The sequence below is a fragment of the Cervus elaphus genome, chromosome 27, assembly GCF_910594005.1.
Source record: "Cervus elaphus chromosome 27, mCerEla1.1, whole genome shotgun sequence".
NCBI classification, from domain to species: Eukaryota; Metazoa; Chordata; class Mammalia; order Artiodactyla; family Cervidae; genus Cervus; species Cervus elaphus.
The window spans coordinates 41,249,727-41,275,915 of record NC_057841.1 but is presented as its reverse complement, the minus strand read 5'-3'; the positions used below and the strand labels follow the sequence as shown (position 1 = coordinate 41,275,915).

Below are 26,189 nucleotides of genomic sequence, written 5' to 3'. Positions count from 1 at the left end.
GACAGCCTTTGAAACAAAACCAGTGGAGAGTGACCAATGATATTGTCTTGTCATTGCCATTTCTCCTATCACTAACTTGGTAACCTATATAAATATGATTACTGTCGCATTTAAAGCAGTATTTACTGCAGAGTAGGTACTACATGATTTTGCGTAAATAAATCATCTGAATTAGATAATTTTTTCAAAAGGTAAATTTAATATGGAGATGTTGAAAATCTAAAATAATCTCAGAATGATCTCTCTAAAATACACCCCCCACCCCGCCCTTCTGTACACAAGCCTCACGAAGTGTTGCTCTTAAGGGCAGCTTCATCCACAAGATCAGCCTAGGGTGTGGGGCGGGGGAGGAGAGGTTAACAGATGTGTGTGCACTCTCCCCCTCTGTGTGGTATGCTGTCACCACACTCGTGTGACCTGCAACAGCTGAGCAGCTCAGGGCGCGTTGCACGACCACATCTCCAGCCCCAGGCAGGCAGCCCAGATTGCCTAATTCCTAGTCCTGCCTACCCCTCTCCCCTGGTCACCACCCTGGTATCCTGTTTTTTAATTTTTATTTTTTAATTCTCTTTTGATGTGGACCATTTTAAAAATCTTTATTGAATTTGTTACAGTATTGCTTCTCTCTTATGTTTTGGTTTTTTGGCCATGAGGCATGTGGGATGCTAGCTCCCTGACCAGGACTGAACCCATATCCCTACATTGGAAAGCCAAGTCGTAACCACTGGACTGACAGGGAAGTCTCTTCGTGTCCTGTTTCTGAAAAGAACTTTTCAATGAGCAAATTAGCAAAATCTCTTTGTTCCCTGCCACATTGTAAACAAAATTGTGACTCTTTCTAAGATAACAGATTTTTTTTTCTAAGCTTGTGTTTACTTTCAAGGCCAGCTCTGTCCCCAGCTGTCCTTCACATCTGGCCACTCGTGTTCTCCATCATTTCAGATTTGTCTCCTGGAGTGCTGGGCATGCATGCTCACATACACTGGAGCAGTCAGCTAAGTGAACAGCTAGTGTCCTTGAAAAGGTGATCCACACAGACCAAGTTAATTCCCTGGATGTTAAAAAAAAAGTAGAATGCATAAAATAGTTCAAGATGAGTCTTGGTAAAGTGATCATATGGACAGTATTCCTTTGGCCTCTAAAAAGACTGGGGAAGAAACTATAAAATGGAATGAATTTTGTTGTTATGGAAAGCCACAGTCTGTTAAAAAAAAAATCAAAATTATGCAAGGATCAATCAAACGCTAGAATGATAAAGGGGAACTATTTTTGAGTAGCGGATATATCGGTACCTCATAGTTTCCGTGAAGGAAGGCCTTTTTTCTACATAAGGGCAGGTGACCATCCCAGAGAACATCTCTGGACTCTGAGTATGCTTACAGAATCCAAACTATTCAGGCACATACTGATGTGTAGCAGTATAATGGCTGTGCACAAAAGCCATGTTTTAAAAAGGTTGAATAAAGGGAGGAATGAGTTGATATCCTTTTTATTGCTGGTGTCACCCCCTCTCTTACAGCCGGGGCTTTGGGATTTTGCATTTCTGTTAGTTTCAGATTGGCAGTAAATTATTTCCTTTTCCTCATTCATCCATTCAATAAAAATTTACCTGTTTGTAGGTGCTGTGTAACTTCTATTGTATGTTTACATTTTATATGAGACCATTAAAAATGTTTATTAATGCAAAGTTGATTTATAATAGTTTGGGTAAACAATGTAGTGATTCAATATTTTTATAAATTATGCTTCATTTTTTTCACTTATTTTTATTAGTGTATAATTTCTTTACAGTGTTGTGTTTACACTGTACAACAAAGTGAATCAGCTGTATGTACACATATATTCTTTCCCTCTTTAAAGTTATAAAATATTGGCTATATTTCCTGTGCTGTACAATATGTCCTGCATCTTATTTATTTTATATGGAGTAGTTTATGACCTTCCCTGATAGCTTAGCCAGAGGACAGGTATATGCCTCAGAGTAAGGAATCCACCTGCATTGCAGGAGACACAGGGGGTGTGGGTTCGACCCCCGAGTTGGGAAGATCCCCCTGCAGGAGGAAATGGCAGCCCACCCCAGTATTCTTGCCTGCAGAGTCCTATGGACAGAGGAGCCTGGTGGGATACAGTCCATGGGGTCACAAAGAATCGGGCACAACTGAGCACACGCACACTCACAGTAGTTTATACTTCTTAATTCCTACCCCTGTCTTGTCCTTCCCCCATCCCTCTCCTCACTGGTGAGCACTAGTTTGTTCTCTATATCTGTGAATGTTTCTATTTCATTATATTCATTCATTTGTTTTATTTTTTAGATTCCACGTATAAAGCGTTAGTCACTCAGTCGTGTCCGACTCTTTGTGATCCTGTGGACTGTAGCACGCCAGACTTCTCTATCCATGGGATTGTTCAGGCAAGAATAATGGAGTGGGTTGTCATTTCCTTCTGCAGGGGATCTTCCTGACCCAGGGATTGAACCCAGGTCTCTTACATTGCAGGCAAAATCTTTACCGTCTGTCTGATCCACCAGGGAAGCATAAATGATAACAGTATATATAGAAGTGATATATATCCACATAAAACTGATAACAGTATTTGTCTTTCTCTGTCTGACTTATTTCACTAAGCATAATATCCTCCAGGTCCATCCATGTGGCAAAATTTCATTCTTCTATGGCTTAGTAATATCTGTGTGTGTGTGTGTGTGCATGTATGTGTATGCACACCTTCTTTATCCATTCATCTGATGATGGACACTTCAGTTGTTTCCAGATCTTGGCTATTGTAAATAGTGCCGTGATAAACACTGAGATGATGCATGTATCTTTTGGGATTGGTGTTTTTATTTTCTTCAGATAGATTCTGCTCAAGAGTAGAATTGCTGGATCATATGGTAGTTCTAGTTTCAGTTTTTTGAGGAACCTTCATCCTGTTTTCCTTAGTGGCTGAACCAATTCATATTTCCACCAACAGTGTAGTAGGGTTTAAATAAAACCATTTTTTCTAAGGATTGTATTTTAAGCTGATGTGGTGTATTCTTGTCTTGTTGTATCTACAGACTCATGGTGAGATTTCATCATAATAACTTAATGCAAATGCAAGGCACTCTAGGAAAATTCACAGATTGGTTTCACTCAGTGCTACAACCAGCATGTGCTTCCCAGGCAGAAACATCAGTGTCACCTGGAAATTTGTTGTTGTTCAGTAGCTCAGTCGTGTCCAACTCTTTGAGACCCCATGGACTGTAGCCCTCCAGGCAAGTCTGTCCATGGGGTTCTCCAGGCAAGAATACTGACGTGGGTTGCCATTTCCTCCTCCTACATTGGCAAGCAGATTCTTTACCACTGAGCCACCACGGAGGTCTAGAAACTTGTTAGAAATGCAAATTTGGGGGCCTAACCTCAGACCCACTGATCAGGCATCAGAAATACAATATTTGAAGACCACCAAGTACTAGAGTCCCTTGGAGGTTTGCTCAGTCACACAGACTGAGCCCCATCCCCAGAGAGCGTAGTAGAAGCAGCCAGCAGCATGGCAGATTTTGAACAGTGGTGGGAGACATGGCCCAGAGCCTGGTAATTTATTGCTTAGACTATGAGTAGAACAAGAGTGCATTTCTCAAGTTAACCAAGAAGAGGTGAAAAGGCTGCTTTTTTCTGCTCTAGCTGTCAGTGTCTCCGTAAAATGGGAAGTAAGTGATAGTGATGACCCTGTGAACAGCGAGCTCAGAGGCCATGTGCATCTTGTAGAATATTTGCTCTCCATCATCACTGAGCCAGAATGGTGGCCTGGAAACCACATGGTTCATATAAGAATCCCATAAATTGTGGATCTTTCAGCATACCTTGAAATAGATGCCAAAATTTTGCCAATTGCCAATAAAATACTTTTTTACATCTCAGTACTCTGAGCAACTCGATTTACATCATAAAAGATAAAGTAATTTCTATGGATCATAGCTAAATTTATCCAGAAGGATCGGATTATGTGTGTCATGCTAGAACACTTATGATTTTAATGTAATTGTTTTGTTTTCACATTTATCCATATTTAGGAAGAGAAAATTATTGCATGGCTTAATCTTTTTTCTCTAGGTTTACTATCATTTTATGTAAATTTTACTTTTATCAGAAAATCTGATTACAAGATTATTAGTCTGGTGTTATTGCCAACAAAGGTCCTATAGTCAAAGCTATAGTTTTTCCAGTAGTCATGTATGTCTAGACCATAAAAAAGGCAGAGTGCTGAAGAATTGGTGCTTTTGAAATGTGGTGCTGGAGAAGACTCTTGAGAGTCTCTTCGACTGCAAGGAGATCAAACCAGTCAATCCTAAAGGAAATCAGTCCTGAATATTGACTGGAAGGGCTGATGCTGTAGCTCCAATACTTTGGCCGCCTGGTGTCAAGAGCTGACTCTTTGGAAAAGACTCTGATGCTGGGAAAGATTGAGGGCAAGAAGAGGAAGGGGTTGGCAGAGGATGAGATGGTTAGATAGCATCACCGAGTCAGTGGATATGAGTTTGAGCAAACTCCGAAGATTGTAAAGGATAGGTAATCCTGGCGTGCTGCAATTCATGGGGTCACAAAGAATTGGACATGACTGAATGACTGAACAACAACAAAAATTATTTATTATTAGTCTGATGTTATGACCTGATATTATTGTTATTAGTCTAATACTCATTTTCTAGAAACTTTTAAATTAATAGCCTGCTTTCTGAGGATCCTAAATCCTTTTCCTCTCAATTCACAATTCTTTCCTAAGATATATTTTGTAGTAACTTTTGTTCTGTAATAGTGTATTTAAATCTGATATTATTTAAGTTGGACTTCTCTGGTGTTTCAGTGGTGTAGAACCCACCTGCTGATACAGGAGACGTGGGTTCAATCCCAGAGTTGGGAAGATCCCTTGGAGAAGGAAATGGCAACCCACTTCAGTATTCTTGCTTGGGGAATTCCACCAGAGGAGCCAGGCAGTCTACAGTCTGTGGGGTCACAAAAGAGTCAGATATGACTCAGTGACTAAACATCAATATGTTTTTTTTAAATAATAATATTTAAATCTAGTAATATTTAAATCCAGTAGCATATCTGCAATAGTATATAATAAAGTCATGGCTAACTTTTATCAGTTAGCTTATTCTGATAAAATAGACCAACTTCATTTTGATGCATAAATACCTATGTGATAAAAGTACATTGCCAGGGGTATAAGAAAAAATAAGCATTGTAATATATATATACCTATACACCAGAGTACAGAGGAGCCTGGCAGGCTGCAGTCCATGGGGCTGCAAAAAGTCAGACATGACTAGCACACACACACATGCATATATATAAATACTGTGAAAACCAAAGAAACAGTCATTCACTGGGATTTCCTTAGTATTAAAAACAACAACTTGAATCTGATAACTAGTACTACATTTTTTGCCTACCTGAGAATTTCTCACAGAAGTAAATGACATGACGAAGTACCGCTTTAGAAGGCAAACTTGACATGCTTGAAGAGCTAAGAAGATGAAAGAAGATATTTAGATAAACAGAGCATGGAAAAAGAGGATAAAAGATATGGGTAAGGAAATGCTATGAAAGGTCCGGGTGGACTCAGTGTTGATTTGTTGAACTACATCCAGACTGAACAACACACTTGAATTGGACCAAGTTGGATGACCTTCCAAGAGGAAGGATCTCACTTTTTCCTTTCTGAAGCAATATTATTTTAGACTCTATTGTTGAAAATATCCATGAACATGCAGATGACCAAGAAGGCTTGTGTAGTTTGATTTTAAATTGAAGACACTTTGCTTAGCATGCAATTTGAGAAAAACAGGTGTGAGATGCTGCAATTTTGATTGTAGCTCTCAGAGCTACTGACCCTGATTATCACGTCACTGCTGGCTAGTTTTTATAATGTGAGAACTGTTGTTTAAACAAGCACATCAGGTTTTTGTAGTATTTCCAAAAGAAGATATGTATTTTTAAAATAGTTTTCTTTTTCTTTTAATCTTCAGAGATCTTCTAAGTGTATACTAAGTAACTATAGACTCGAAACCAACCATGCCCATTAGCTAAAATTGCTTAACCAATACTTAAACAGTCTAAACTTTATAACAAAGTATTTTTATTTCTCTAGCTCCGTGTTGTAAAACCTAGGTTCCATCAAATGAATCTTCCAGACACTGTCAATATTTTATTTAACATATAGAGGGTAGATCACAGTGCAACCCTTCATACAGCCCATGCTTAATGGCGTTCATCACTGAGGCTTTCTTATTGTTTAGTCACTCAGTCGTGTTTGGCTCTTTTGCAGCCCCATGGGCTGTAACCCACTAGGCTAGTCAGTCCATGGGATTTTCCAGGCAAGGTTACTGAAGTGGGTTGCCATTTCCTTCTCCAGGTGATCTTCCCTACCCAGCAATCGAACTCGAGTCTCCTTACGTTTCTTGCATTGCAGGCAGATTCTTTACTCAGCAAGTCATCCAGGAAGATCAGATTTAGATGTTGGGGGAAAAAACACGGATCATTTGTTATCAGTGTTCATTCTTGTTTCTACTTCTCAAGAAATTGTAATTTCATAAGTCAGAGGCTTGGGGGACATTTCACACATCCAATCTGCCAGAAAGTTACTCCAAGTAATTTAGACACAGGGGGTCTGTGGATTATTCTCGAAGATCTTTACGATGATTCATTTCGAATCATCTGAAAGGGAGCAGCTTCAGTTGCCAGCGCATTTGCTGTCAGTGGCCAATAGGGGCAGCTACATATTTCAATTAGAATTAATGATGCTACTATAATTGTATAATCCATTATATTGTATCATCATGTTCTTTTTTACTAAATAAATCTTCTCAGTAGTTACTGGATTTAATTTTTGAAGGAAGCAGACCAAAAATGAAGAGTGAGATGAGATGATTTCTCAAACTTCCACTGTATGTTTGAACAGATGAAAAAAATTTTTTTCAACACCAAAAAGATTTTGCTTAAAGACTAAAGATTCTACTTAATTAAAAGAGAACACAATCCATCAAAATGTTTTTCTGGAATTGTCAAGTTGACTTAGAAGGCTAACTTTTTTCTTTTTTAGAATCTAACTTCAGATGTCAGCTTCTTTTTTTCCACTTGACAAAGGTATACATGTTAGGTTATCAATAGAAAATAGTTTGGAATTGCTGTTTAGATTTGGGTCACAATTTATGGAGGGTCTGCTAAGAACTTCTATGGATATAATCTCATTTAATTCATGGTACTCTGAGGAAGGTGGCATTCTCCTACAAATGATGAAACAGACTGAGAGGCAGTCTGCCTTCTGCAAATAGAGGGATGATATACCTGAAATACTCTAAATGGTACATGTCATCTACAGATTGTTTTTGCAGGTAAGGAATCCTAATGCATTTTTCATTTGGCATATATAATAATATTGCTCCATAATATTTTCATTATAGCTTTACAACTCGTAACTCATTTCACGCTAGTCATGATCAGCGATAGGAAGTAATTACAAAGTGATTCATGTTAACATAACTTAGTTTAAGTTTCATCATTTATGCTGTCAGTGGAGCCATTTGCACATATTGAATTTCGTCTACTCAAAACTCAGGCAACAATTGCTTTCCTTTTTTTGGTCCCCAAAGGGCATTGTTTAGGATTTCTTGCTACAAAGAGAAACTCATTCGAATGTAAGCACGTCAGGAATTCATTAGAAGGGTCTTGGGGAAAGTAATACCTTTGAAGGGAAGACACAGAGTCAGTGTCAGAGAGGCAGGACCCGGATGCTCCAGAGCTCTTGGTGGCAGGGCCATCGTGACTGAAGCACCAAGTACCCGACTCTCCAGAGTCGAGGCATTAATGCTCATCATGCCTCCATCTTAGGTTTCTCTGCTCCGTTCTGATTCCTGACAGACTTCCAGGGGCCCTTCTAGCTTCCAGGACTTACCGTCTCCCTAAGACTAGACCCTTTGGAGGTGGGGCAATCCCCCAAAAGGAACTAGAAGTACTGTTAAGAAGGGTAATGAATGTTAACTGGTGAAGAAGAAGAAAGCAGATCTCTCCCAACAGAGGGAAAACAGTAATAAATAAACTGTTTGTTACTCTCCTGAGTTTCGTGCACTTGTGTACACACACGTGCATACATGCGTACACAGACACATAAATGTATGTATGCACATGCACACAACATGTACACACTTATGTGCACACACATTATGCACATTTGCATATAAACGTGTATGCATGCATCCACATGCACACACTCACATATATACACTTGCATATACACACGCACAGATCAGAAGCAACAGTGTCACTTCTTTAAATCACAATAAAATGGACTGGAGAATGAGGTCCACTAGCCTCAGTGAGTGGAATCCACTCAGTGAGGATTGCAGCCAGTAGACCTTACCAAACTCTCCTCTTAACCCACATGGAAACTCATGAAGCTGTGAGTTCAGGCACCCCCAGCAGAGGCCCCAATTGCAAGGCGGCATGCAGACCAGCTGTGGCCTTCTCCCTGGCAGATGAACCAAAAGAAAGGCAGAGGCTGTGTGAGCCTGCTTCCTTCCTTCTCTCACATTACCCACTAAAATTCATCCCTTTTGCTGTGGGGAGGCGTGTGGGGAAAAAACCAGTGAACCATTGTTCAAGGCCACTGACTGAACAATGTCCATTATAAGTTTAATTTTTTTGTATCATAAAGATGATTCTTGCACAGTGTAAACTGCAAGTCAATAAAGAAAAGTACAAATAACAAAATGAAACTTCCTTATAATACTACCACTCCCTAAAGACATTGTTAACATTTTGATGGTCATGCTCTTTTCATTTTAGACTTTTAGGTACATATGCATGCCTATCTGTCTTAACTTATATTTTAACACACGTCTTAACACATCATACACACACATAAGAATTATGTCTTAACTATACTTTGTGCGTGGATTTTTGGAACAACTTTTAATAACATTTTACCATTTGTTGAGGATTGTGGGAGGACCAGGTCTCTAAAAGAAGACAACAGGGTTTCTAAGAATGATTACAACACAAACATTATAGGAGAATGATGATTTAATAGTTTGTATGATATGCTAGATGGTCCACCTATATTATATAACTGAATCCTGCAACAATTTTTGCAACCACAATTACTATGTTCATTCCTTAGATGATGATTGTGAGGGTCAGAGTTCCTCCAGTCTGGTTCCAAACTTTTTAAAAACATTATGTTAAATTGGAACTCTGACCATAGTATACATCTCTGAATACAAGAGAATAAAGCAGAAGAACCTTGATTCTTCACTTGTATGAGGAAGGGCTACCAAACTGCTCGTAAGTCAAAAAAATGGTGGCCATTACTATGTTTTAACTATATGGTATTATTTCTCTCTATTACAAATTAACCATGTAGAAAGTATAATTGGGAGCAAAAAGCTTAAGCAATTTCTTAGAGACATACAGGAGAATGCAAGTATACTGGAGCCTGCCCACTTCACCACATGTCTACACTAGTGAAGCCATGATTCAAGGGAGAGGTGGGAGTAAATTGTTACAATATGAATTGAAAAGGTTTCCAGTGAAGGAACTACACTGGATTACAAATGGGGAGGACCTTGGCTTAATTTGATAATTGGTGAGTTCGGGACTAATAACCAAGTCACCCTGAGCATCCCCCTCCGGGGGGCTTCCTCCATCCTAAGCCTGAGCCACTCAGTAGCCATTGACCACTTTCTTGTTCAGTTGCTGAGTCGTGTCCAACTCTTTGCGACCCCACTGGCTGTAGCATGCCCGGCTCCTCTGTCCTCCACTGTCTCCCAGTGTTTGCTCACATTGATGTCCATTCAGTCTATGATGCTATCTAGTCCTCTTGTGCTCTGTCGCCCCCTGCTCCTCCTGCCCTCAATCTTTCCCAGCATCAAGTTCTTTTCCAATGAGTTGGCTCTTCGCAGCAGGTGACCAAAGTATTAGAGCTTCAGCATCAGTCCTTCCAATGAGTATTCAGAGTTGATTTCCTTTAGGATTGACTGGTTTGATCTCCTTACAGTCCAGGGGACTCTCAGGAGTCTTATCCAGCCACAATTTGAAAGCATCAGCTCTTTGGCATTCAGTCTTCTTTCATCCTCTGGGAAATAGTGGAGTTATCATAGTCTTCTTTCCCCAAAGATTTAAAATTTTATTTTATTTTTGAGTGATAAATTCACATACTTCAAAAAGCAAAATGGATCAAAGGAATATCCATAGAGAATTTGTATTGCTCTCCATGTCTGCATCTGTCGCAGGCATAATTCTAAAATGGCACTAGTAATTCCTACTGCCCTAGTAGCCACACTTCTGTGTAATCCCCTCTTGTTTGTGGGCAGACTTTGTGACTTACTTTTGTAGCCATTTTTAAAAATTAAAGTATAGTTAATCCACAGTGTTCTTTCAAGAGTACAGCAAAGTGTTTGCATTTTTATTTGTTTATACATATATGTATACTCTTTGTAGATTCTTTTCCTTTAGAGGTTATTATAATATACTTCCCTGTGCTATACAGTAGGTCATTAGTTATCTATTCTGTACATAGTATCAATCGTGTGCATATGTCAATCTGTCAAACATTAACAGTTTTCATGTGGGTCATGCTCCTTTAATACCCTGTTCCGTCCTGATGTCACCCCTGGGCTTCAGCTCACTTCCTCACATGTGAGGGTGAAAGGAAAGGCACCAGGCTCATTTCCTCTGCAGTAGGTGATGAGTACAGGTGACAAGATCACATTTCCTTTCCCTGATTCCAGCCTTATTTCACCTGTACCTTATTTTACTAATTTCCCCATATTAGTACATCTTGAACCTTGCCATTACCCAACAACTCCATATGTGAAATTTTTAATTGACAGCAAACTGTTCCGATATTATTCCTCTTTTATTCTTATTACTCCTTTTCTTTTTAAAATGTAACTGACGTTGCCCCGCCATCACTGCACTTCTTATTTTTCTGGACTCTCAGTCTCTCCTGGATAATTTTATTTCCTCCCCGACTAGTCATTCCATTAGGATTTGCAACAGCTCCCTCAGTTCCTTTGCCCCATAGGCACTGGGCTTGACATGTCCTGATCCTAATCTTAAATCCAACCTCAGTTTCCCTTCTGCTTCTCTTTTAAACAGCTAGAGAGTATCTACTATACCCAATTTCTAATATTTGGCAGGGAGATATTAAATATATGATTTATGAGTCAGTAAGTGCATGAAAAAGATACAACATCTCTCCTAACTGACTGTCACACATTTATGATTTCCAATGTCAGATGGTTTATTAATACCCATTGACTAGCAACACCTATAACCCTTTTCAGTATCACACAATGGTTGGGAAACTGACATAGGAGGCAGTTCCTTGGGCCATGTAACATTTCTTAGCCTTAATTTCTACATCTGTGAAAGGGGATAATGATAGTACTCACTTTATGGGTCATTTTTTTTTTCTTATGGCACTTATTTTTCTTCATTAAATATGTGTGATTTTGAATTAAAAAAAAACACATGCTTTGGAGTTCCATTTAACACGTATTTAATGGGTGTCCACTGTGTTTTGGACACTGTGAGGATACAAGATGAATGCACTGTGCCCTTTGGTTCCAAGAAACACTTCATCAAGTGGCAGAAGAAGATGTGCTTCCAGTGAGCTGGAAAATAGGCCTGAGGAGGACGTGTCTTAGAAGAGAAGAATGAAAATGCCCTGGATGAGCTCAGCAAAGGGAACAGCACTGACCTGGGCAGAAGTCAGAATACCGTTGGCAGATGAGGTATAGACTCTGAAATTTCCTTTTTCGTCCTGTACCAAAAAAAGAGTTTAAACAATAAGTTCTAGGATCAGCCAGTTTTTCTGTTCCTTCTGCAGTAAACACCAAAACTCTTCTTTTTAGATTCGTTTTTATGATTCAGTAAGAAAAGAGACAGAGAATGTCAAGATGTATTAGATCTCAATGAGGAGAGAGGGGTGTGTCATTTCTTGAAGGTAAGGCTGAAACTATTTCTCCCTCTTATATAATTGCTGGTTATCAGAGGAGCACTGCATTCATTTACTTATCATAGTTCTTCTAAAGGACTATATTTCTGCTAAAATATACTTCGAAGAAGTGCGTATATTTTGATAACTTGTAAAACAGAAGGACCGGATGATCTAAAATGTTTTCTATTTGATATAGTCTTTGTAATCAAGGTTGAAAACTTATAGAAATGTTCCAAAGGAAATTCTTGTTCCCAGAAGGGAGAATGGAAGAGTTTGTGGTTTGGAAATTAAATTGACTGGGTGAATAAGTAAGAGTCGACTGAAGACTTAGAGGCCTTGAACTAGGTGGTATTGAGCGTTGGGTTGAATCATAAGTTTTCCTTGGTTACTGTCGAATGGAAATAGAAATTAAATTTAAGCAGAGCTTATTAAGAATTGTTAGTCTGAAGAGCGCTTCATCAGTCCTAAAGTATATATAAGTGTCATGGCTAATTAAAATTGAATTTTAATTAGCTGCTAATATAATTTGCTCTCTTAAGAATCTGCTGTCTGGGAACCTCTCCAGTACTTGGTCGAGATGTCCTGTTATTTGTATTCATTTGGGACCATTCTAGTTCTGTCTAGTTGACCTTCCATCCAAGAAACAAAAAACAAAAGAAGAAACTTTACCTATCTTGAGTTTGGAGAACAGTTTTGTTTTGGGTTTTTTTGTTTGTTTGTTTTGTTGGTGTGATTGTTTATAAACATGTTAAATACTTCTCACATTGAATTTGAGGTGAAAACTGAGATACATAGGCTTCAAAACCATGCTCATCAAAACATGACAATTTTTTTTTTTTTTGGTATAGTGGAGTCATGACAGGAGAAGATATAACTTACGTGTACTGTGTTTACTTGTATTAAAATAAGAATAGGAATAAAGAAATGGTGACAGGCTATGAGTAATCATAAAGAAGTAGAAATATTTTTCCCAGATGTCCTTTGGTGTTATCTCTTTCCTATGCAATTCTCTATCCCCACCAAAAACTATATTCTCTCTCCAGTCAAAAACTAATTCATCACTATTGTAAGTTTAACATATGTGCACAAATTCCTTGGGAATACTCCCTCCGGGCAGGGATGCTTAACTTCTATCTCCTTGAGTGGGGTGGGGCTTAATGACATGTAGAGTATGAAAAGGGAAAAACTGTAATTAGAGTGCAGAGAATTGGTATACATCATCTTAACCAAGTTTAGATCAATGACTTATCCCACCAATGATGTCATGTTGTCCTCAGGCGCCCCAACACGATATGCAATTTCACCTTTCCCCAAACCCATATCTCCAGTCTATTTGTGTGAAAAATACCAGAAAATTCCAAATGAAGGGACATGCTACAATATATCGGATCATTACTTTCCAAAATTTTTAAGGTTTGGAAGGAGAAGGAAAGACTAAGGAAATCACATGAAGTATAGCAGACAAAGGTGACGAGACGACAAAATTCAAAGTGTTTTTTTTTTTTTTTTTTTCTGGCAGAGATCAAGGCCAGAAATGAACAGTAGTGGGAAAACTGTGCAAATCCAAGTAAGGTCCTTAGTTTAGGTCATAGTATTGTACCAACATTTCTTAGCTCTTGTTTGTTCTCGGGTTATGTAGGATAACGTCAGACAGACTAGGTGAAGATTATTAGAAACTTTTTGTAATAAGTCTTATAAATCTAAAATTATTTCAAGATAAAAAAATTTTTAAAACATCTTTATTTTTAAAGATATTTGCAATTCATGAGATATATGCAATTCAGGAGACGTCATGATTATCATAATTAGTTACCCTGGTAAACAAGTTCCAAGATGACTGTCTATATAATCTTTGCCTTCTGTATTCCCACACTTGTGCACATTCCTTTCTTGTTGAATCAGGACTGAGCTGTGTACCAGTATACTACAAAAAGGATGATTTGTGCTTTCCAAGGTTAGATCCTCAAAAGATGTTGTGGCTTTTATCTTGATCTCCCAGGTTACTTGCTGTAGGAGGAAGTTGGCCTCCAGGTGTGTGAAGACTCTCTGCAAACCTGTGGGAAATCCTGTGTAGAAAGGAGTAAGACCTCTGTCTAATAGGCAGCACCAACCTAGTAATTAAGCCTGTGTGTGAACCACCTAATAAATGATTTTCTAGCTTCAGTTAGGCTTTCATATATCCAGAGCCCAGCCAACATCTATCTTTAATCTCATGAGTAACTTTGCATCAAAAATACAAATTGATAATGACCACTGTTTTTAAGCAGGGCTTCACTGATAGCTCAGTTGGTAAAGAATCCACCTGCAATGCAGGAACCCCAGTTTGATTCCTGGGTCAAGAATATCCCCTGGAGAGGGGATAGGCTACCCACTTCAGTATTTTTGGGCTTCCCTTGTGGCTCAGCTGGTAAAGAATCTGCCTGCAATGCGGGAGACCTGGGTTCGATCCCTGGGTTAGGAAGATCCCCTGGAGAAGGGAAAGGCTACCCACTCCAGTATTCTGGCCTGGAGAATTCCATGGACAGTTCATGGGGTCGCAAAGAGTCAGACACGACTGAGCGACTTTCACTTTCACTTTATTGTTTTAAGCTTTTAATCTTTGCACTATTTGGTTATGCATTAATGGATGATGAATACAATTACTTAAGGCTTCCTGGGTGGCTCAGATGGTAAAAAAAAAAAAAAATCTGCCTTCAATTCAGGCAATTGCAGGAGATGCATGTTCGATCCCTGGGCATTGGAAGATGCCCTGGAGGAGGAAATGGCAGACAGATCAGTATTCTAACCTGGAAAATTCCATGGACAGAGAAGCCTGGAAGTCTACAGTCCATGGTATCATAAAGAGTCGGACATGACTTAGAAGCTGAGCACTAATTGATGATAAATACAGTTACTTAAGGGCTTCCCTGTGGCTCAGACAATTAAAAAAAAAAAAAATCTGCCTGCAATACTGGAGAGTCAGGTTAGATCACTGGGTTGGGAAGATCCCCTGGAGAAGGGAATTGTTACCCACTCCAGTATTCTTCCTGGAGAATTCCATGGACCACCAGAGGAGCCTGGTGGGTTATAGTCCACAGGGTTGCACTTTAAGCCACATTAACCTTAAGTTGAGCTTCTTTCAAGTGTGAAAAATGTTTTTGAATGTGAGCAATCTATCAGTAGAGTAAGACATCAGATAAAATTTTCCTGTAACTAATATTGCATTCTTTACCAATGGCATCTATTTATGTGTTAGGTGGCAGGAATTCTGGGGGCAGTTCTATACCCAATTGTTTTCTCTTTGTGAAACTAATACATAATATTAAGTAAATTAATGAGTAAATTTAGCCTAAGTATAACTAAACAAAACATTGATTTTAGTAACACCTTATGCTAAAATTTTGAGCTATTTTGATACACTCCAAATATTTTTTAAAGTATTTACTGATATCTACTATTTATAATGGACACATGAATCAATCTTGACTTACATGCAAAAGTAGACATATGTTTACATTCACAGTGCTTACGGCCTGTTCCCCACTAACTTGTATATTTTATGGACATTTAATGTTGACTTCTTGCCTACTGATATTCTGCCTTCTCAGCTGGGTATATTGATATTAGTTATGATTTAAACACTTTCTGTATTACTCATGGTCCTGGCAGGAAGTAAGTTGCACTCAGGTGGTTTAAATGAAGAAACTTTTCAAAGTAAAAGTCTACTTGTGGAATGGTTGGCTGGACTAAGGAAAGAAAAGATGTTGCAGTACCCAGAGAATAGCAATGGTAGGAAGAAGTTACATCTGTTAAAAACTAAGAAACAGGGGGATGAGCCCAGAGAGGGCTAGAGCCTTAGAAGAGATCATTCTGCTGAAGTGGTAGTCTTCAAAAGTTATAATTGTTTCTAAAAATTTTGCCTGAGCAGTGAATATGCAAAGAAGGAATATCTCAGTCTCTCTCACCCTATTTGCTGATCTGCTGTCCTGCAGATGCTTCTTATATACAATATCCAGTCAGATGCTAACATAACAGTATGTACTAGAGATCAGCCACCCAGGTCTTCAAAGCAGAGCAGAGAAGTATGAAGAAGGAATCTTGGAAAGGGAACAATGGAGGACAGCTAGCGTACCTTCATATGAAATTGCTTTATTGGTAGCAAGCATTCTGATCTTCTTAGGTCATACTGAAAATGTACGTAAGTAGAAGAAAAATTGTAGTTGTTTGAGATTTTTTTTTTCAAATATTAATATAAATTGAAATAATTACAGTATCCCTGAATATGGCATATACATTTCAGAAAATAAATACGTAACATAAAGTTAGTGATAAATAATCTGGATGTAAGTATTGACCATACAAAAAACAAACCCCAGTGGGTGGCCTCTTCAGGACCGTGGACAGAGCTCACATGGTTGCTCTGTGGTTTTCAACAGTATATTGTGCATTTCCTATTTCTCTAGCTTTATTTCTCAAGTTATATTGAAATGATTGAAGCTATTGTCTGACTGGTTTTATAAACATGTTATGAGATTACAGCTAAAAACTTAGTTAAAATGATCAGGCTCTTTGTTCTGTATGTTTTCTCTCTTATGGCAGGACCTGTGAGCATCTGCCATGATGATCCTCTTAAGACTAAATCTCTTCTGTATATAAATTGTGGAAGATGATATTTTGTGTTGCAGAACTGGGTGCTGGAAAAGTTTTTCACCACTACAGCTTCAAGAAAATTTGCATTTCTGGCACAATATTGTAATAATTTGGAGTAGCTTTTAGAACTATGGTAATGGCTTTAAATAGCAAGTGACCTTCAACTGTTGTTACATAATCTTGAGATTTATTAGGATCATTATAGATAATGCAATTCCAGATGACCTCACTAAGCACATTTTCCCAACTGTATTGACTAGATCATTTCCTTTAAAACAAAATAATATAATACTGGGGTGTTTTGCATTTAGCCCATCTTGTCCACATACCAGCAAGACAGTAGGAGGGACAAAATCACGTTTAGAATCAAACCCCACACCTGCCAGAGATGCTCAGAGGGCTCAAACAAACCTTGTGTGCACCAGGACCTAGAGACCCCACAGAGACTGAGACAGAACTGTGTTTGGGTGTCTCCTGCAGACGTACAGGTCAGCAGTGGCCTGCCGCAGGGACAGGGGCTCTGGGTGCAGTAGACGTGGGTATGGCATAAGCCCTCTTGGAGGAGGTCTCCGTTAACCCCACCATAGAGCCATCAGAAAGACTGATGGAAAAGACTGGGAAACAGACTCTTGGAGGCCACAAACAGAACCTTGTGCACCAGGACCCAGAAGAAAGGAGCAGTGACCCCACACGAGACTGCCCCAGACTTGCCCATGAGTGTCCAGGAGTCCCTGCTGGAGGCGTGGGTCGGCGGTGGCCTGCTGCAGGGCTGGGGGCACTGAGTGTAGCAGTGCGTGCATGGGACCTTTTGAAGGAGGTCGCCATTCTCTTCATTACCTCCACCATAGTTTGGCCTCAGGTCAAATAACAGGGAGGGAACATAGTCCCGCCAATCAACAGAAAATTGGGTTAAAGATTTACTGAGCATGGCCCTGCCCATCAGAACAAGACCCAGTTTCCCCCTCAGTCAGTGTCTCCCATCAGGAAGCTTCCATAAGCCTCTTGTCCTTCTCCATCAGAGGGCAGACAGAATGGAAATGACAATCACAGAAAACTAACCAATCTGATCACATGGACCACAGCCTTGTCTAACTCAATGAAACTATGAGCCATGCCGTGTAGGGCCAAGCAAGACTCACATGGTGGAGAGTTCTGACAAAACGTGGTGCACTGGAGAAGGGAATGGCAAACCACTTCAGTATTCTTGCCTTGAGAACCCCATGAACAGTATGAAAAGGCAAAAAGATAGGACACAGAAAGATGAACTCCCCAGGTTGGTAGGTGCCCAGTATGCTACTGGAGATGAGTGGAAAAATAACTCCAGAAAGAATGAAGAGATGGAGCCAAAGCAAAATGAACACCAAGTTCTGGATGTGACTGGTGATGGAAGTAAAGTCTGATGCTGTAAAGAGCACTATTGCATAGGAACCTGGAATGTTAGGTCCATGAATCAAGGCAAATTGGAAGTGGTCAAACAGGAGATGGCAAGAGTGAACATCAATATTTTAGGAATCAGCAAACTAAAATGGACTGGATTGGGTGAATTTAACTCAGATGACCATTATGTCTACTACTGTGGGCAAGAATCCCTTAGAAGAAATGGAGTACCCATCATAGTAAACAAGAGTCTGAAATGCAATACTTGAGTGCAGTCTCAAGAGCAACAGAATGATCTTTGTTTGTTTCCAAGGCAAACCATTCAGTATCACAGTAATCCAAGTCTATGCCCCTACCAGTAACGCTGAGGAAGTTGAAGTTGAATGTTTCTATGAATACCTACAAGACCTTCTAGAACTAACCCCAAAAAAGATGTCCTTTTCATTACAGGGGACTGAAGTGCAAAAGTAGGAGGTCAAGACATACTTGGACTAAGAGGCAAATTTGGCCTTGAAGTACACAATGAAGCAGGGCAAAGGCTAGCAGGGTTTTGCCGAGAGAACACACTGGTCATACAGTGCGTATGGTCAAACCCCCTCCTCCAACAACACATAAGAAGACTCTACACACGGACATCACCAGGTAATAACACTGAAATCAGATTGATTATATTCTTTGCAGCCAAACATGGAGAAGCTCTATACAGTCAGCAAAAACAAGACCAGAAGCTGACTGTGGCTCAGATCATGAACTCCTTATTGCAAAATTCAGACTGAAATTGAAGAAGGTGGGGAAAACCACTAGACTATTCAGGTATAATCTAAATCAAATCCCTTACGATTATACAGTGGAAGTGACAAATGGATTCAAGAGATGAGATCTGATAAACAGACTGCCTGAAGAACTATGGACAGAGGTTCATGACATTGTACAGGAGGCAGTGATCAAAACCATTCCCAAGAAAAAGAAATGTAAAAAGGCAAAATGGTTGTCTGAGGAGGCCTTACAAATAGCTGTGAAAAGAAGAGAAGTGAAAGGCAAAGGAGAAAAGGAGTGATATACCCATTTAAATGCAGAGTTCCAAAGAATAGCAAGGAGAGATAAGAAAATCTTCCTCAGTGATCAATGCAAAGAAATAGAGGAAAACAATAGAATGGGAAAGATCTCTTCAAGAAAATTAGAGATACCATGGGAACATTTCATGCAAGGATGGGCAAAATAAAGGACAGAAATGGTAGGGACCTAAAAGAAGCAGAAGACATTAAGAAGAGGTGGCAAGAATACACAGACGAACTGTCCAAAAAGATCTTCATGACCCAGATAATCACGATGGTGTGATCACTCACCTAGAGCCAGACATCCTGGAATGCGAAGTCAAGTGAGCCTTAGGAAGCATCACTACGAACAAAGCTAGTGGAGGTGATGGATTGCCAGTTGAGTTATTTCAGATCCTAAAAGATGATGCTGTGAAAGTGCTGCACTCAATATGCCAGCAAGTTTGGAAAACTCAGCAGTGGCCACAGGACTGGAAAAGGTCAGTTTTCCTTCCAATACCAAAGAAAGGCAATGCCAAGGAATGCTCAGACTACAGCACAATTGCACTAATCTCACATGCTAGCAAAATAATGCTCAAAATTCCCCAAGCCAGGTTTCAACAGTATGTGAACTGTTAACTTCCAGATGTTCAAACTGGATTTAGAAAAGGCGAGGACTGTCTTTTCACCTTGCTTATAGTTTCCTTTGTAGTGCAAAAGCTTTTAAGTTTCATTAGGTCCCATTTGTTTAGTTTTGCTTTTATTTCCAATATTCTGGGAGGTGGGTCATAGAGGATCTTGCTGTGATTTATGTCGGAGAGTGTTTTGCCTATGTTCTCCTCTAGGAGTTTTATAGTTTCTGGTCTTACATTTAGATCTTTAATCCATTTTGAGTTTATTTTTGTGTATGGTGTTAGAAAGTGTTCTAGTTTCATTCTTTTACAAGTGGTTGACCAGTTTTCCCAGCACCACTTGTTAAAGAGGTTGTCTTTTTTCCGTTGTATATCCTTGCCTCCTTTGTCAAAGATAAGGTGTCCATAGGTTCGTGGATTTATCTCTGGGCTTTCTATTCTGTTCCATTGATCTATATTTCTGTCTTTGTGCCAGTACCATACTGTCTTGATGACTGTGGCTTTGTAGTAGAGTCTGAAGTCAGGCAGGTTGATTCCTCCAGTTCCATTCTTCTTTCTCAAGATTATTTTGGCTATTCGAGGTTTTTTGTATCTCCATACAAATTGTGAAATTCTTTGGTCTAGTTCTGTGAAAAATACCGTTGGTAGCTTGATAGGGATTGCATTGAATCTATAGACTGCTTTGGGTAGAATAGCCATTTTGACAATATTGATTCTTCCAATCCATGAACACGGTAAGCAAGGTGAAAAGACAGCCCTCAGATTGGGAGAAAATAATAGCAAATGAAGAAACAGACAAAGGATTAATCTCAAAAATATACAAGCAACTCCTGCAGCTCAATTCCAGAAAAATAAATGACCCAATCAAAAAATGGGCCAAAGAACTAAACAGACATTTCTCCAAAGAAGACATACAGATGGCTAACAAACACATGAAAAGATGCTCAACATCACTCATTATTAGAGAAATGCAAATCAAAACCACAATGAGGTACCATTACTCGCCAGTCAGGATGGCTGCTATCCAAAAGTCTACAAGCAATAAATGCTGGAGAGGGTGTGGAGAAAAGGGAACCCTCTTACACTGTTGGTGGGAATGCAAACTAGTACAGCTGCTATGGAAAACAGTGTGGAGATTTCTTAAAAAACTGGAAACAGAACTGCCATATGACCCAGCAATCCCACTTCTGGGCATACACACTGAGGAAACCAGATCTGAAAGAGACACGTGCACCTCAATGTTCATCGCAGCACTGTTTATAATAGTCAGGACATGGAAGCAACCTAGATGCCCATCAGCAGATGAATGGATAAGGAAGCTGTGGTACATATACACCATGGAATATTACTCAGCCATTAAAAAGAATTCATTTGAACCAGTCCTAATGAGATGGATGAAGCTGGAGCCCATTATACAGAGTGAAGTAAGCCAGAAAGATAAAGAACATTACAGCATACTAACACATATATATGGAATTTAGAAAGGTGATAACGATAACCCTATATGCAAAACAGAAAAAGAGACAGACATACAGAACAGACTTTTGAACTTTGTGGGAGAATGTGAGGGTGGGATATTTCAAAAGAACAGCATGTATACTATCTATGGTGAAACAGATCACCAGCCCAGGTGGGATGCATGAGACAAGTGCTCGGGCCTGGTGCACTGGGAAGACCCAGAGGAATCGGGTGGAGAGGGAGGTGGGAGGGGGGATCGGGATTGGGAATACATGTAAATCCATGGCTGATTCATATCAATGTATGACAAAACCCACTGGGAAAAATAAACAAATAAATAAATAAATAAATAAAAAAGAAAAGGCAGAGGAACCAGAGATCAAATTGCCAACATCCTTTGGATCATCAAAAAAGCAAGAGTTCCAGAAAAACATCTACTTCTGCTTTATTGACTATACCAAAGCCTTTGACTTTGAATTATGTCCTTTTATTTTGCCTCCTATATTTTAACTTCTCCATAGTAGACATTATGGTTTTTTTCAGTAAATGTTTGTGTAGATTTACCCACATATTTGCCACTTTCCTATCCCACATTATTTTTACATCTCAGATTCCATCTGGCATCATTTTTCTTCTGCATAAAATCTATCTTTTTAAATTACCTTTAGAGAGTAGCCACTGGCACTACATCCTCTTTAATTTTTATTTCATATGAATAAGTACCTAATTCTGTTTTGTTCTTGAAAGATATTTTCACTGGTTATACAACACTAGGTTGAGAGTGTGTTCTTGTAGCCCTTTAAATTTATAATTCAGCTAACTTTTGGCTCTCACTGTTATTTCTCAGAAATCAGCTGTTTATAGTCAATCCTCTAATGACAGACACCTTCCCTCTTCACTTTTCTTTTTTTTTTTTTTTTTTTACAAATCCACACTTTTATTTATTTTCAAGAAGTTTAAATCCTCGAAGGGTACAGCATCACACGGATTCTGTGTCCAATGGCCTTAGCAGGAAGGTTACTTCGGAATTTGGTACGAACCATGCCACTGTTTCCATGAGCTCGAGTTATCTTTCCCCAGATTACTCTGGTTTTGTTAGGTTTTCCACCAGGAGTTACTGTGTTGTTCTTTGCTTTGTACACATAAGCACATCTCTTGCCTAGATAGAATTCAGTTTCATCTCGAGCATATACACCTTCAATCTTCAGGAGAGCAGTGTGTTCCCTTTGGTTCCGTAGACCCCGTTTATAGCCAGCAAAAATGGCCTTGGACCACAGCCTTCCAGACATATTTGTCGTTTTAGAAGTCCCGTTCCCAGCAGGCCTTCACAGGGTCCAAGATGGCTGAAAGAGACCCCCTCTTCACTTTTCAAATTGTATCTTACTCTGCAGTTTCACCCTGTGAGTAATTGTTGTTGTTGTTTTATCATGCTAGGAATTTTTGTACCTTCTCAAAGGTACTCACTGTAACAGTCAAAAACAGACATGGGCTCTGTGTCATGAAGCTTGTGAAGAAATGAGAGAAAATGAAATAAATACTAGAAACAAAGCTGGTTTTGGGTATATTGAATATGATGCATCTTGAAAGTTTTTAAGTGGAGGTACAAAGTGGATAATATATATATGTATGTATGTATGTGTGTGTGTATATATATAAACTCAGAGAAATTTGGATTGAACATGCTAAGTTTGGACATCATATAGGTAAAGGAAGAAAATAGTATAAAATCATTATGTAGAGCGAGAAGAGATGAAGTCTTAGGATAGATCTTGAGAAATTACACTGTTCACTGGCCAAGGAAATGGGAAATGAAGACTGAGAGGAAGTAACAGGGAATTAGGGAGAAAACAGCAATGTCTGTGTTCGCAGATTATAGTACACTGTTTAAATAAGATGGCCCTGAAATCAGACTACAGTGGATTGAAGAGTAAGGGAGAGCGAGAAAATGGAGGCATGATGTCTTATGCAAAGCAGTGTGGGCTAATGTTTGAGGCAATAAAAAGCAATCTTGAAATTTCAATGTGCACGAGATGGCAAAGGTTGATTTGCTGCTCAACTGTTAATCCACTGTGGGTTCACATCAACTCTGCTGATGTCTTGAATCATTTAGAACTAGTAGGAAGTGGCAGCTATTATCAGGGACACTGTTGGTCTCATAGTGGGGAAAATAAAGAAAGTGACAGGACCATGAAATTGTTGTAGAAGCTGCTTCTTGAAAGTGTCACCTATCACATTCACATAAAAGTGAAAGGAAAAGTGAAAGTGTTAGTCGCTCAGTTGTGTCCAACTCTTTGCGACCCATGGACTATATATAGCCTGCCAGACTCCTCCATCCATAGGATTTTCCAGGCAAGAATACTGGGAGTGGATTGCCATTGCCTTCTACAGGGGATCTTCCCAATCCATGGATCGAACCCAGGTCTCTGGCATCACAGGCAGGCAGACTCTTTACCATCTGAGCCACCAGGGAAGCCCCATGTTCACATATAGTTTCATTAACTAAAGAAAGTCACATGGCCAGACTTAATGTGAATGGGGAGAGAATATTTAAGTAAATATGTAATCTAATATGGTTAAGATCTCACATGTATAGAAAGTTTTTTCACTATTTTTATTGTAAGTGAGGACAGTGGGAAATGAGAGACCATATGATTGAGAGATTTTTTATCAGAGATAATTAATAGTGCTTAATTGCCATGGGAATGAATCTAGCTCTAAGAGAATTATTGACTGTATTGGGAAAACAGGGCCTGGTTGGTATTTTGAGGTTTCTAAGAAATAGGATCCAATTTATGAAGGGTGGCCCTGGCCCTAGGTAGAAGTTTCTCCCTCACTAATGAAATAAAATTTTAAAAAGGGATAAGAACTCCTCTAAATAGATTTGTAGGTTTTTTAGAGGGTGCTAGATAGAATTCCAATATATATGAGATTTTCTCTTTGCTTTGTGAAGTAGAATACAAGAAATATAACAGGACAATGGAGGGAATTAAGGAAGGTGTCCTACATCGAGGAAAGTGGAGAAGTTTTGAAATACTCACTGTGGAGAAGAGTAGAGAGAATGGAACAAAAGATATACTCAAATTGTTAAACGGTCCTGAGAATAAATTTGATTTTTCTGATTATAAATTTATAGTGTCATCATCTACCCTCTTGTTTTTTTCTCTTGCTGTATTTGCTCAGGTGCAGGCAGAATAAAGCAGTTGAATTGTATTCATCCAGTTGGGGTCTTGCCAGATGGAAGTGAAGAAATAAGAAGGGCAAAGGATATTAAGTTCTTGGCAAGAGTGTAATTGAAATTATGACCCATGAAATCTTAGCTGAAAAGAGTGCAGCCAAGATACAAAAGATCTGATGCACTGAGATGAAGGCAGATCAAACTGGAGAATGATGATGAGGGAGCAGTAGATGTTATCCAACATATAAACTCAGAGAGGAGGTGTAGGAAGTGAGTGGCTTACAGTCATTCATTTGGGGTTTGAGGAGTTAAGGGTGGTGGCAAGTTTTGGAATGTGAGGAAGTAGGTGGATTAAGAGACTATGATGTTGGATGGTTTACCCACTGTGTTCTGAAGACATCCATTGTCATAGGAGAGAGCCTGTGTGCTGGTGACAGCAGCTTTGATGAATAAAGAGTGATCTGGTTATCTTTAGCTTCTGGTGACAAGAAGAGAGACATACTGGCCTTCCAAAATATCATGCTTTTCAATGAATAGTTCTTTTCCCCCAAGAAACTAGGAGGAGTAATTGTAGATAGAGAACAAAAAAATCTAATCTTCAGAAAAAGCACCTGACAAAACCCAACACCCATTCATGATAAAGAAAACTATCAGCAAGCTAGGAATATAGAGAAATTCTTCAACTTGGTAAAGAACCTCTGCAGACTCCCCACAGCTAACATTATACTTAATGGTGAGAAACCAGAAGCTTTTATCCTTAAGACTGAGACCAAACCAGTAATCTCCACCACTCCTGTTCAACACTGTGCTGGAAGTCCCTGCTAATGAAATAAGACTGAAAAGGAAATAAAACTCATACAAATTGAGAAAGATGAAATAAAGCTGTCTCTTCACAGATGGCATGATTGTCTATGCAGAAAACCACACAAAGAATTGACAAAAGCACTAGTGGAACTAATAAGCAATTATATCAAGGTTACAAGATATAATAGTAGTATACAAAGGTCATCTTTTTAATATACCAGCAATGAACAGTTGGAATTTGAAACTTAAAATACGGTAGCATTTAAATTAGCACCAGAAAACTTAAAATACTTAGATATAAATCCAAAAAGCATGTTCAGAATCTGTATGAGGAAAACTATAAACCCTGATGAAAGAAATCAAAGGTCTAAATAGATGGGTATCCCATGTCCATGGATAGGCAGAGTCTCTGTGGTTAAGATTTCATTCCTTCCTAATTTGGTCAGATGATTTAACAGAATCCAAATAAATTTTCCCAGCAAGTTTTTTGGGGGCCATCTACCAACTGATTATAAAGTATGCATGGAAAGGCAAAAGGTCAAGAATAGCCAATATGATACTAAAGAAAAAGAACAAAGCCAGAGAACTAACAAATTAATACTGCTTGACCTCAAAACTTAATATAAAGCTATAGTAAGTGAGATGGTATAGTGGTGGTAAAAGGATAGAAATAATACATCAATGGAATAAAATAGAGAGTCCAGAAATAGATTTATCCATTTATAATCAGCTGACATTTTACAAGCGAGAAAAGGCAATTCAGTGGAGGCAGAACTGACTTTTCAACAAGTGCTATCTTAACAATTGGACATGCATATACAAAAATAATAATCTATACAGACCTTACACTTTTCACACACAAAAAAATGGATCGTAGAGAAAAATGTAAATCACAAAACTCTAACACTTCTAGAAATTAACAAGAGAGTAAGCTAGATGACCTTGGGTTTGATGATGATTTTTTAGATGCAGTACCAAAGGCACCGTCTATGAAAGAAAATATTAAGTTGGGATTTACTAAAATGAAAAACATCTGCTCTGTTGAAGACACTATCAAGAGAGGAAAAGCCACAGACTGAGGGAAAATATTTGCAA

The 26,189-nt window shown here is 38.9% G+C and overlaps 2 protein-coding genes across 7 annotated transcripts in view; one reads left to right on the top strand and one right to left on the bottom strand.

Moving 5' to 3' along the window:
• DLGAP1 (DLG associated protein 1) overlaps positions 1-26,189 on the top strand; it is a 750,273-nt gene that overhangs the window by 177,930 nt on the left and 546,154 nt on the right. The gene's annotated exons all lie outside the window — the stretch shown is intronic.
• On the bottom strand, positions 22,019-22,467 carry LOC122684660 (60S ribosomal protein L35a-like). The gene has a single exon (XM_043888823.1). It carries the CDS (start codon positions 22,402-22,404, stop codon positions 22,072-22,074), a length of 333 nt encoding a protein of 110 aa, XP_043744758.1. The 5' UTR covers positions 22,405-22,467; the 3' UTR covers positions 22,019-22,071.